Below are 12,151 nucleotides of genomic sequence, written 5' to 3'. Positions count from 1 at the left end.
ATTTTTATAATTCTACTTATTTTTTGAAGCTTAGTTTGAGCTTACCCCCAGAATGTGTTTTCCATTCTAGGGGTTAGCAGTATGCACAGTTCACACATTTATAGTTCTTGGGTGTGGGTGGTATGTTTTGAAAAGATACTCCGAATGTCACCAACAAACTAAATGGAGGGAGAAGTCAGTCTGCCCCTCCATGGTGCTTTTCAACAAAGACTGTTACTTATTCCAGAATCAGACTGCCACATCAACATCAGTCACAGACCAGGAAAGGGATTTAAGCGTCTTAGTTGATAGTTCCATGGGAATGTCAACTCAATGCATGGCAGCTGTGAAAAAGGCAAACTCTATGCTGGGGATAATTAGGAAAGGAGTTGATAATAAAACTGCAAGGATTGTCATGCCCTTATATAAAGTCATCGCGGAAGCGACCGCGACTTTGGAGGTTACTGTGTTCAGTTCTTGGTCACCTAGATTCTCAAAAAAAAGCGATATCGGCGAGATAGAAAAAGTGCAGAGAAGGGCAACGAGGATGGATTGAAGGATTGATAATCTTCCTTATGAGTGAGACGCTGCATGCTTTGGGACTCTTTTAGTTTGGAGAGGAGGACGCCTGAGGGGATATGATTGAAGCCCATGTACCATGCATGGTGGTAGAATCGCTGACAGAGAGAAATTTTTCTCTGCTCACAATACTTAGAAATCCAGGGGCATCTATTGAAAAATGCTGGGGGGAAGAATTAGGACTAATAAAAGGAAACACTTCTTCACACAACGTGTGATTGGTTGTTTAGAATATGCTGTCACAGGAGGTGGTGATGGCCACTCACCTGGATAGCTTTAAAAGGGGCTTGGTGTAAAGGTTTCAGTGGAACTGAATCTCTTTACAGTGGTTTGGCCTTGACTGAGTTCTTGGGCTCGGGCGATGAGCCAGTCACAGCAGCACCCACGCTGCTGGAGAGCTTATCTTGTAGAGAGAGAAAGGAGCATCCGCTCCCATGAGAATGGGACCGGACCGACTGGGGTGGGGAAAATGGGAAAGATATTATAGTTGAGCTGAAAACTCCATTCCTGACATGCTTCTCGTATGAGCTTCTGGAGATGTCTGAATAAAGGATCTTTCGTCAAAAAAGTCTTTTTATTTCTGCTCTTCAGAATTCCTTACATTATGTCAGGAATCCATTAGTCCTTTTTTTTTTCCTACAAGTGTTGGACTTCTGGTGTGTCAACATGCAGAAGTTGGTTGCTCTTGATCATGTAGAAGGCACGGTAGCCCCCTAGAGGGTTCCTTCCTCGGTTTCTTCCAGAATCTGGAGAGGAACCACCAGAGAACGCTTCTCACTGGTGACCTCTCCGGCCCGCTCCAGAAGTTCATGCTTTGCTGCTGGGACGGCGGTTGTGGATGTGCTCATGGAGAGATCCAAGATGCTCGGGCTAATCTATGGATCGAGCGCCTGTGGATCGGATTCCCACCCATTCCGAGATGGATTACAAGCCCGAGATGCAAACCGCTCAGGAGGAACAGATCCAACTGGCGGGCACATGCTCGCGACCAGGGAGTCGCATTGAACGGGTTCCTGGACTCTACTTTGATGATCCTGATCCACAATGGTAAAGCACGGGCCCGCTCAAACCCACCTCCGAAGATTGGGACAGTGATCGGATCTGATCTCGGATTGAGAGGGCCTCCGCGTCGTTCCCCGCTCTCCGGCCCCCCAGGATTGGGCCTGCGGACATGCAGCAATGCCCCTGGGCTTATCGTGGAGGGCTTGAAGAGCTGCCGCAACCAAGAGGTGATGAACCCGGAAGAGACCTCACTATTCGATGACTTCTCCCTAAAGACAGCTGGGAAGCTGAAGTGGTCAAACTGGCGGGAGGCGAAGAAAGCTGGAACCGCTTAACCAGTACTGGGAGGGAGAGGGAGAAACTGCAGCAGGACCGCTGGGTCTGCCAAACGCCCGCTAAGAAGTACAACTGAGTTGAATCGCCAAAGATGCACTACAACGCCAGTACCACCAGAACTTATCGATCCATGACAAAACCTGATCAATCCAAGTTGACCTCGAGCCAGAGGGAAAGCATCAAGGCCATCCAAGCGCTATATGAGCTGACCGTTTCTCCCAGCCGGGATCTAACAAGCCAAACTGGCCTGCGGAAAGAAGGGCCCTACACGCTTCATCAAGACTTTGACGCTGCGAAGGAGAGGGAATTAGCTGCCTTGGAAGAAGATTTGAAAAAAAGCGACAGGCGCAGGACAACGCATCGGGATTATACTTTCACCCCCGCCTCCTGCCAGTGCTCCTCCTGCCCGTGGCTTCAACCTGCTAGACCACCTCCAGTTCCACCTCGAATGCGCCCGCCGCCCTTACTATCATGAAGGACACCGGCACCAGGTCCAGTTCTCCTGGTTCCGGGTGGTGCCTCCACCGGCTCCTCGCAGCCTCCTGTACCACCGCTAGCCACCAGTATTAGCCTCAGCGAAAAGCTCCAGGAGCTAAGCGGAGAGGGGATACTACAGATCCCCATTCCTCGCCCGCTTTGACGGTACCGCTTCCTAGACTGCCTTATTTCATCCTTCAACTGGATGCGATATGGAGGAGTTCGATGACTTATAATCGGTCTGAACGTTGAGAAAATCAGAGATATTCGGGGTCCGGCTCTTTGGATGGGGTGGCAGCCGGATTGGTTTGCATTGGAAGTTTTCGGAAAGCAACAAGATGAAGACACGCGCGACGGTGGTGGTTGATTCCTTCAAGTCTTTGGCGCTGGCCAAGCTTCAACTGCACCCAGATGCTGAAAAATGAAGCTATTCTATTGTAGTCAAAACCATTCCAGCAGGGCAACGCGCCTTTGCCGACTAAGCCGCGGAGTTTCGCGCGCGCGGGCGTTGCCAAAACTCCCCTTGGTGATTGGCCGGAACGCATGAAGTGTGAACAATTTCTTTTGGCGCAGGCTGTGAATTAGCAAACTTCTCGGAGAGACGGTGGCTTCGATCCGCATCCCAGCACTATCACGTAATCGATCGAAGGTGGGTCGCTTAGCAGCGGCCCGCCTTGACTTCACGCCAGGTTAATGGACGGGGCCTTCCGCGCCCACCACCTCACACTACCGGGTTCTCAGTAAAGTCCAGTCCGCAGCATACGCTTTCTACCTGAAACCACTTGTGAACGCCCGCCGCCCGGTTGGGATTGTGCCTCTCTACTGATGTGTGTCCGGCCACTTGGCTGCCACTTGCCCAAAGAAACCGAAAACTCTTGTCTCCGCCTCCGGCCTCGCCACCGTAAGCCCCCCCACGGGCGGTCTGGACCGGCCGCCTACAGGAGTCTACCTTCCAAAGCGGTTCCCGAGGACGACTTCGAGGAAGGAGAAGCGGCAGTCTGCCTTTTCGTCTCAAGATTCGCGGACATGGGACTCTACTCCTGACTCGGTGAGTGAAGGCAAGCGCTCCCATTAACATTCAAAGCCAGCTGGCCATAACCCCGCTTAAACATATCTGCCAAGCATTCTGGCCTTCAGCCCTCGTTGATTCCGGGTTGCTCCCACTGCTTATCATGCGCCCCAAGAGCTATTGAGGATTTCCGCTTAGACCCGGATCCTTTAGTTAGAAGTCCCATCCCGCTCACTCAAATGGACGGAGTCCGGCTGGCTGGCGTGAGGGTCCGCTTTCGGTTTAAAACGAACCTGTCCTCTCCTCCGCTGTGCTGATCACTGGGAGAGAATTAGCTTCATCCCAGTCTGCGGTTGCCAAACATTCCATTGTTTTGGGTATGCCATGGTTAAGCTGCTACATGAACCAAAATTTATTTGGAAGGAGCTGATCCTGGAATTGCACAGATCCCTCCCTGGAGAGCATATGAACTGGCGTGGAGGAACTGCCTCCTCACTAATGACCCTGCTCCGCCAGTTTCCTCGCAGCTTTAAACGCCTCAGAGCTCCACACGACTTCGCAGCCATCCCCCTCAATGTATCGGACTTGGCTAGGGTGTTTCAAGAACAGGAGGGCGATCAATTGCCTCCCCATAGGGATACTCGATTGTAAGATTTTATTATTGTAACCCGGAGCTCAGCTACCCAAAGGGCGTCAGATTCTCCACTGCAGATGAGTCCCATCGAGAGAAGGAACTCCGTGCCTTCCTAGATAAAAAAAAAAACCTAGCTCATGGAGTTTATAAGGAGAAGCAACCAAACACACGCATGCTGCCCGTTCTTTTGTTAAGAAAAAAAGATGGATCATTAAGATTGTGTACTGGATTATCGTGGATTGAATGCTGCTTCCATGTCCAACAAATATCCCTTTGCCTTTAATCAAAGACCTTTTTTAGATGCGCCAGGCAAGGGTCGGATCTTTACTAAATTGGATCTGAGAGAAGCATACTATCGAAGCCTCAGGATTATGGAGGGCTATGAACACCTGACTCCGCGCTTTAATACAAAGTTTGGGACAATATGAATATTTAATAATGCCCTTCGGGTTAAGTGGAAATTCCCCGGAGCGCTCATGGGCTTTAAATCAAATCTAGGTACCGTATGATTTACTTCATACAGTTTATAGTCGCTTATCTAGACGACGTATTAATTTATTCGGAAACTTTGAGGAACATGAATCCTTAGTTAGGGAGGTACTGCAACGCTTGTTTGACGTTATTCTCTGTTTGCCAAAGCTCAAAATGTTGTTTCCATCAACCCTCCATTGATTATCTGGGCTATCGGATCTCCTCTGATGGAGTTGGAAATGGATCCTGCAAAATAGAAGTTTTCGGTACTACAATGGCTTCAGCTCCACCACCAGGCTTTGTCCTGCAGTCTTTCCTAGGTTTTGCAAACTTTCTCTATCGTGGATTTTGTACCCCAATTTGCTGAACTGAATCTTACCTTTGACTGATCTTTACTTTACACCAAGGAAGGGATTCACAGGCAACTAAGCCTCGGGTCCCCCCTCCCTTTGGTCTCCTGATCGTCAATCCATAGCTTTCCAGCTTTAAAATCAGCATTTCTACTTCTGAGCCTATCTTAAAACATCCCGACCCTGACCTCCCTTTCCAAGCTCACGGACGATCGGACAGCATGCCGGCGCTTCGGCTGCCCTCCTGCAGAGTAGAAATAAAAGATGGAAAACTTGTGCCGTGTGCTTATTTATCAAAAGTTTCCAGGCTCTGAACTCAACTGGACTGTGGGGAGACAAGGGAGACAGCTACGATTAAAGAGGCTGCTCTTAGCTACCCTGTAAGCGTCACTGGCTTGAGGGAGCCAAACACCCCTTCCAGGTTTGGCTTCAGAATCACAAGAACTTAAATGCTCTTCTACCCCCCCTCAAGATACCTGCAAAACAGCTTCGCTTTGGGCTGACTTTTCCTCCTTCTCCTTCACAGTCCATTTCTTCCCTGGAAAAACTAATAAACTGGCCGATGCCTTGTCTCGCCTGCCGAGGGGAGAGTGTCTCTTCCCACGGGATATTCCACGCCATTCACTCCTCTCCCAACTCCAGCTTAGCCGTCCACCCGATCGCGAAACTGCTCCTCCTCCCACCGCTCCCAGCATCGCCTCCCCTTCCCTCACGGAACTTCGAGGAGGCGGTCTTCAAGGAGCCACCAGCGAGGAGGAAGGCTAGGACTTTCCCAGCCAGCGCTTGGGAGGGTGGCGCCTGGTGCTGGGTGGAGTGCTGCATGTGCCCCCCCAACCAGAAGCAGGTTCTTCTCAAGCCTGCCACGATGCCAGGGTCGGTTGGACATTTTGCTTTTCTCAAGACTTTTGCATCTGGCTAAATTAAGCCGCTGCTTGGTGGCGCCAGCTATGCGCAAGGCGACATTGAAGCCTATATCATAAGGTGTATACGGTTTGGCATGAGATATTAAACTATTCCTGCAAGCCTCATGGTCTTCTTTGAAGCCGCCCTCATGGGCATCCAGACCCTGGGAGGTTATCTCCGATGGGATTTTATTACAGATTTGCCTGAAAGCCAAGGGTAACACCGCGGTTGTGGAGTGGTGGTGGATTTATTCTCTAAACAAGCACATTTTGTTCCCTGCTCCACACCATCCCATCCGCTAATCGAAGCTGGCACGCTTGTTTATCTTCTAACATACTTTATCAGCTTCGGTAACTCCTCTCCTCGGCCAAAGGTGGTATCCTAATCGCTGGGCTCCCCCCCCAATTTTGTCTCGGAAGTTCTGGAAGGCTCTTCGAAGTTGTTGGGGTCCACCCTCGACCATTACGTCACCAACACGCTCAAAGTGACGGGAGTCAGAGAGAACTAACAGGGCACTCTAGAACAGCCCGGTATTTGGCGCTTGTTTGCACTAACTAACTACCATCAGAATAATGAAGGTGTGAATTGATCCCATTTGCAGAGTATGCTTACTACAACAACGCCATCCATAGTATGCACGCTAAAAAACTCCCTTTGAAATGCGATTGTATCACTGGTGCGTTCGTTCCCACCACTACCCCAACTCACCACAGAGCGTTGCACCCCCCCTCGAAGTTCGGGTAATGGATTTCTTCCCCGGCCGAGGGATGGAAATCGGTTCAAACCGCCTCTGCAGCAAGTTTTAGCGGGGAGTCCTAAAAGTTCAGGCGGATAAGCACATTTCGCTTCGATCTCCCCAAGGCGCTTAGGAGCTTGGGTCTATTTGTCTACTAAGAACCTTCGGACGTTCATAAATACCTTCTCAAAATTAGGCAAAAAATTGTGGGGCCTTTTAGGATTACAAAAGTGATTAATGATGTGACTGCTCTTCAGATTCGCCTCAATTCTTTAAGTAACATTCATCCCGCTTCCATTCCAGTTTACTCAAGGAGGCTCCCCGGTTCAACATGCTTACACCCACCTCCGAGATACCCCACACCATAATTGATGGTCACAAGCACTACCTAAAATTGAGCGATCCTGGACTCTCGCTTTAATCGTTAAATCGCTTGCAGTATTTGGTTTCTTGGGTGGGGTATTCATCTGGCCATAATCAATGGGTATACTTTGAAAACATAGAGGCCCTCCTCATTATGCATTCCATCGTGCCTTTCCTCAGAAGCCGGTGGGGGAGGGGTTTCGTTGTAGAGCAGAGTGTAAAGGTTTCAGTGGAACTGAATCTCTTTACAGTGGTTTGGCCTTGACTGAGTTCTTGGGCTTGGGCGATGAGCCAGTCACAGCAGCACCCACGCTGCTGGAGAGCTTATCTTGTAGAGAGAGATGAGCATTCCGTTCCCATGAGAATGGGACCGGACCGACTGGGGGTGGGGAAAATGGGAAAGATATTATAGTTGAGCTTTTCGCGGGAAAACTCCATTCCTGACATGCTTCGTGTATGAGCTTTCTGAGATGTCTGAATAAAGGATCTTTCGTCAAAAAAGTCTTTTTATTTCTGCTCTTCAGAATTCCTTACACTTGGGCAGATTTATGGAGGAGAAGTCGATCTATGGCTACCAATCTTGATCCTCCTTGGTCTGAGATTGCAAATGCCCTAGCAGACCAGGTGCTCAGGAGCAGCAGCAGCAGAAGGCCATTGCTTTCACATCCTGCATGTGAGCTCCCAAAGGCACCTGGTGGGCCATTGCGAGAAGCAGAATGCTGGACTAGATGGACTCTGGTCTGATCCAGCAGGCTAGTTCTTATGTTCTTATGTCCTTAACATTTGAGTGGCTGCTGTTCACTTCCGTGAGAAAGTATCAGGTGGTTCATGGGAGGATAACCCCTTTGTCGCTTGATAGCAGGTGGCTCTTGGGTTACGGAGCAGTGGATAAAATTAGCAGCCGAGCTTGAATCTGAATATGCTCCAGATTAAACTGCAGAGTTTTAAAAAGGCAGGGTAGAAATCTGCGTGGTGGTTAATTTTCATTCCTTCTAATAACCAGCAATAGAAGCGTGCCTCGAGAATAAGAACATAAGAACAAGCCAGCTGGATCAGTCCAGCGTCCATCTAGTCCAGCTCTCTGCTACTCACAGTGGCCCACCAGGTGCCTTTGGGAGCTCACATGCAGGATGTGAAAGCAATGGCCTTCTGCGGCTGTTGCTCCCGAGCACCTGGACTGTTAAGGCATTTGCAATCTCACATCAAAGAGGATCAAGATTGGTAGCCACATGCGGTTAGAACAATCACTTGCGGTTAGAAACATGGAGAGTTTTTTCCACCCACACTGCTTACTCCACCCCATAGTGCTTTTGGAGATCTGGGAAAAGGCTGACACGGGGTCCCTGAAACAGACAGCTCCCCGCCCAGCTGCTAGCGATCAAAGCAACAGCAGTGCATCTGAGCATGTGCAGTGTGCTGCACCATCAGTTCTGAGCCTTCGTTCTTCTGGAAGTGTTGGAATAGTGGAGAGTACACTTTCTGGATAGTGGCAAGTGACTTTCAGGCAAGCTCTTGACCTTTCTTTTTAGAAGTGCGTCACTTCTAAAGGGTGAGGAACTTGCATTGGCATGATTTGTTTTCACCCTTAAATATTTATTCATTCATTCATACCCCTCCTCCCTTCCCAGTGGGGACCCAACATAGCGTACATCAGTCCCCTCTCCTCTGCTCTATCTTTTCAACAATCTGGTAAAGGTAGATTTTCGACATCCCTGATTTTCAAGCCGCCCTTTAGATCTGGATTTGTGCTGTTTTAAAGGTCTTGTAAGCAGTAATCCTGTGTTTTCTTTTCAGCTGAAGCAGAGGTAGCAGGAAATAATACACTCCCGTTTCCATTGTTTGGAAGCATATTTTGGCCGCTAGTTCAAATCTGGCACTATCATTTGATCAAGACTAAGGAAAACGGAAAAAAAAAAAGTCCTGCTACATAAGATAGGTGACTGGAGGTTGTAATATCCATAATTGTCTTAATCGGCAAGTTTTAGAATAACAAGAAAAAACAAATGGTTATGCATGCAAGCTCTCTTAAGGCTCTCCTCCTATTTCCTTACTTAGATCTGCACTGATGACTGTAGAGGATGGGGGATATAAAGTCTCTGTGCAGGTGGTGCCGCAGCTGATGGAGAACATGTTCCTCAACATTCCAGCTGATTGGCTGAACAAGACCATAGGTAAGGCTCAGCTCTGGGAATGGCTTGCTGCAGACGAAACAAGGGACTAGGGCCGTGGTGGTGAACCTTTGGCACTCCAGATGTTATGGACTACAATTCCCACCAGCCCCTGCCAGCATAGCCAATTGGGCATCCTGGCAGGGGCTGATGGGAATTGTAGTCCATAATATCTGGAGTGCCAAAGGTTCGCCACCACTGGACTAGGGGTTGAGGACTATCTAGCTTGCTGTGGTGTGACCTAGAAGCTGTCATGCCTCTCAGTTCTTTTAAATTTTTCATTAAACAGTAAACAACAGCGGTTACGTACATGGGAGTTGTAATCATGGGGGAAAGTAACCTTGGCTACAGGCAAAGCTGACTCCCAGGTTTGGGGAGGCCTTGGAAATACTCCCCCCCCCCTTTCTTTCAGGGTGACTTTTGTGTATCCCAGCAACTCTGCAAAAGGGCCATATTCACTGCTTCTGCCCCCCCAGAGATCAACCCAGAGATCTTGAGATGTTGCCTTCAGAGGGGACAAATCTTTTCCCAGACTGTCTACCTTAATCTGACTGTGCCAATCAGACTTTAGAACACAACCATTCTGTGCTTTTCAGAGGTTAGCGCACAGTCACCCTCTCAGCCTCAGCCCTGGCAAGTGTTTGGATGGGAGACCTCCAAGGAATACCAGAGGCTGTCATGCAGAGGCAGGCTATGGCAAACCACCCTCTCTTGCCTTGAAAACCTTGCAGGGGCGTCGTAAGTCAGCTGTGATTTGAGGGCCAAAAAGCAAAAAGATAGCTGTGAAGGAACTGGCCTGTGTAGGAATGTACACGAGGTTCCCCCGTGATCATATAAAGGAAAAATATCCTTCCTCCCCTCTCATTCCCCAACGGACCTTCGTACGTTATTTAACGCTTCCTCTGAGTATTATCAAACTGAGCTCAAAAATCTAAAATAGTAATTTCCAAAGCAAAAAAAAAATGAATGTAAACGGCAAATTAATGGAAAGAAAATTGTCTGAGGTCGACAATTGGATTATCTGGGCGTTATTATTTCAAGTAAATTTATCCTGGAGATTGCACTTGAAAAACATCAAATAGAAAGCAGAATATCCAGCAATGCCTTAAGTCGCTTCTGTAATAACGGGGATGGGAATTGTATTCCTGGAGCAATTAAAAGATTTAATGCTAAAGTAATTCCCCAAATTCTATGTGGTGTTGGGTTTTCTGATGGATGTATTGCCCAGCCATGTTAGAATGTGTTTCTGGGATAGCGCTTTGAGTGGAACTAATTAGACTCCTTCGCATGGCTGAGATTTTTGTTATACCAAAAGATGATTACGGCTCACAAGGAGCTTCTAAGCTAAGAAAGGAACTCATCACTGTCTTCCTGGGAAAAGGTCATTGTAAATAGGATGCAGTTGCTTTAACTCAAATAATGCATATCAGACAAAAGTAATCAAGTCAGTTGTGATACCCTTGGATTCTAGAAGTGCGTGGGAGAGAGCATGACGTGTTCTCTACAGCCGCTCTTGGCTTAAACCCCTTGATTGCCGACCCGTGATATCTTTTGCAACTGACAGTGTTCCATTGCAAAAGGGCATTTATGCTTGCTAGGTTAAACGCCTTTCTGTCAGAGGTCACTGAGGGCTGTTATACAGATATTTCTTAATCAGATGAAATATGTTAGTGTGGGACGGTCAAATTAATATTTTTTGTTTTGTTGCTTTTGGAAGGATTTAAGGAAGAAATTTTTGGGCAGTTTACATTTTCTTAATCATGCGGCTCTTTGTAGAGATTAATTCAAATGTTGCCATTTGGTCATGACAAAAGGATTACCAGGTTCGTTGCAATTTTGTCTGCAGCAATTAAACATAAAAGGAAGCAATAAAGCATTGTTTCAGTGCGATGCTGTTTGTGGTTAGTTGGCTGCTAAAGTAATATCGTTTAAGGAAAGATTTTAAAGGGTATGGATCGCATTCTTGTTTATGATCTTCTTGCATTTCTCTGAGGAGGGGTGTCCAGAGAAAAGAAGAAGGAGAAGAAGAAGAAGAAGAGTTTAGATTTATATCCCCCCCCCCCTTTCTCTCCTGTAGGAGACTCAAAGGGGCTTACAATCTCCTTGCCCTTCCCCCCTCACAGTAAACACCCTGTGAGGTGGGTGGGGCTGAGAGAGCTCCAAGAAGCTGTGACTAGCCCAAGGTCACCTAGTTGGCGTGTGTGGGAGTGTACAGGCTAATCTGAATTCCCCAGATAAGCCTCCACAGCTCAGGCGGCAGAGTGGAGAATCAAACCCGGTTCCTCCAGATTAGATACATGAGCTCTTAACCTCCTATGCCACTGCTTCTCCTAGAACTGATCTTGAGTGTACAGCTGAATGTTGATCTTGTCACTCTTTGCCTGTTGCAGAGCCTTTCTTGGATACAACCTATGGTATGATTGTAGCAGACCTGTGCCACTCCCTGGTCACGGACACCAGAGCATCCTATCTTTTGGAAATGAGGGGTCAGTTTGTTCTGGATGAAAACAGCTGTCCTTTGGAGAAGAACTTCCACCTGCTGGGTTTTCATATTGATCTCTAAAATGACAGTTTCTGATAAGATGGCTAAGCTACCTCCCCCCCCCCAAGGAAATAAAACCCCCAGAAAATATTTTAAAATAGAGAGAATGAAATAAAATTTCTGTTTTCTTAAACACATCACATATATATGTATATATTGGTGGCCTCTGTAGTATTTATGAGTAGCAATTCTTTCTATGCAAAATCTTATCCGCAATTATTAATAAAATGAATTTTTATGACCGGAAAATTCTCTCCTTTATTCTTTAGACTCTAGAAGTTTCCTGAAAGTGAATTGATGTTAAAGTATTTGGAAAATACTGTCTGCATTTTTAGCATCTTGTCCACAAAATCTTTTCTGGCTTTCCCTGCTCCACCTCTCTGGGTCAATGCTTATTTTTATCAGACAGCCCAATGCAGAGCGGGGGGCGGGGGGGGAGCGTGTCACCCTCTGGAGCTGCTGCAGGCTAGCGCCACTGTGGATGCTCCCCCTGCCAGCACAAGTGGCAAATGCGCCAACAGAGTGTTATGTTTGGGTGCTGTGTGGTTTCCAGGCTGTATGGCCGTGTTCTAGCAGCATTCTCTCCTGACGTTTCGCCTGCA

The 12,151-nt window shown here is 47.8% G+C and overlaps 1 protein-coding gene across 3 annotated transcripts in view; it reads left to right on the top strand.

Annotated features, from left to right (window-relative positions):
- The window catches only part of SHLD2 (shieldin complex subunit 2), a 66,681-nt gene extending 55,032 nt beyond the window's left edge, over positions 1-11,649 (top strand). For all 3 annotated transcript variants that reach the window (XM_048505062.1, XM_048505063.1, XM_048505065.1), the window contains exons 8-9: positions 8,895-9,010; positions 11,398-11,649. In XM_048505062.1, coding sequence (XP_048361019.1) covers positions 8,895-9,010; positions 11,398-11,570 — 289 coding nt within the window. In that variant the 3' untranslated portion in view covers positions 11,571-11,649. The remainder of the gene's footprint in view (positions 1-8,894; positions 9,011-11,397) is intronic.
- The last annotated feature ends 502 nt before the right edge of the window (positions 11,650-12,151 follow it).

The sequence above is a fragment of the Sphaerodactylus townsendi genome, linkage group LG08 (assembly GCF_021028975.2).
Source record: "Sphaerodactylus townsendi isolate TG3544 linkage group LG08, MPM_Stown_v2.3, whole genome shotgun sequence".
Lineage (NCBI taxonomy): Eukaryota > Metazoa > Chordata > Lepidosauria > Squamata > Sphaerodactylidae > Sphaerodactylus > Sphaerodactylus townsendi.
The sequence above is the reverse complement of the archived record's forward strand: the minus strand, read 5'-3'. Positions and strand labels throughout refer to the sequence as shown.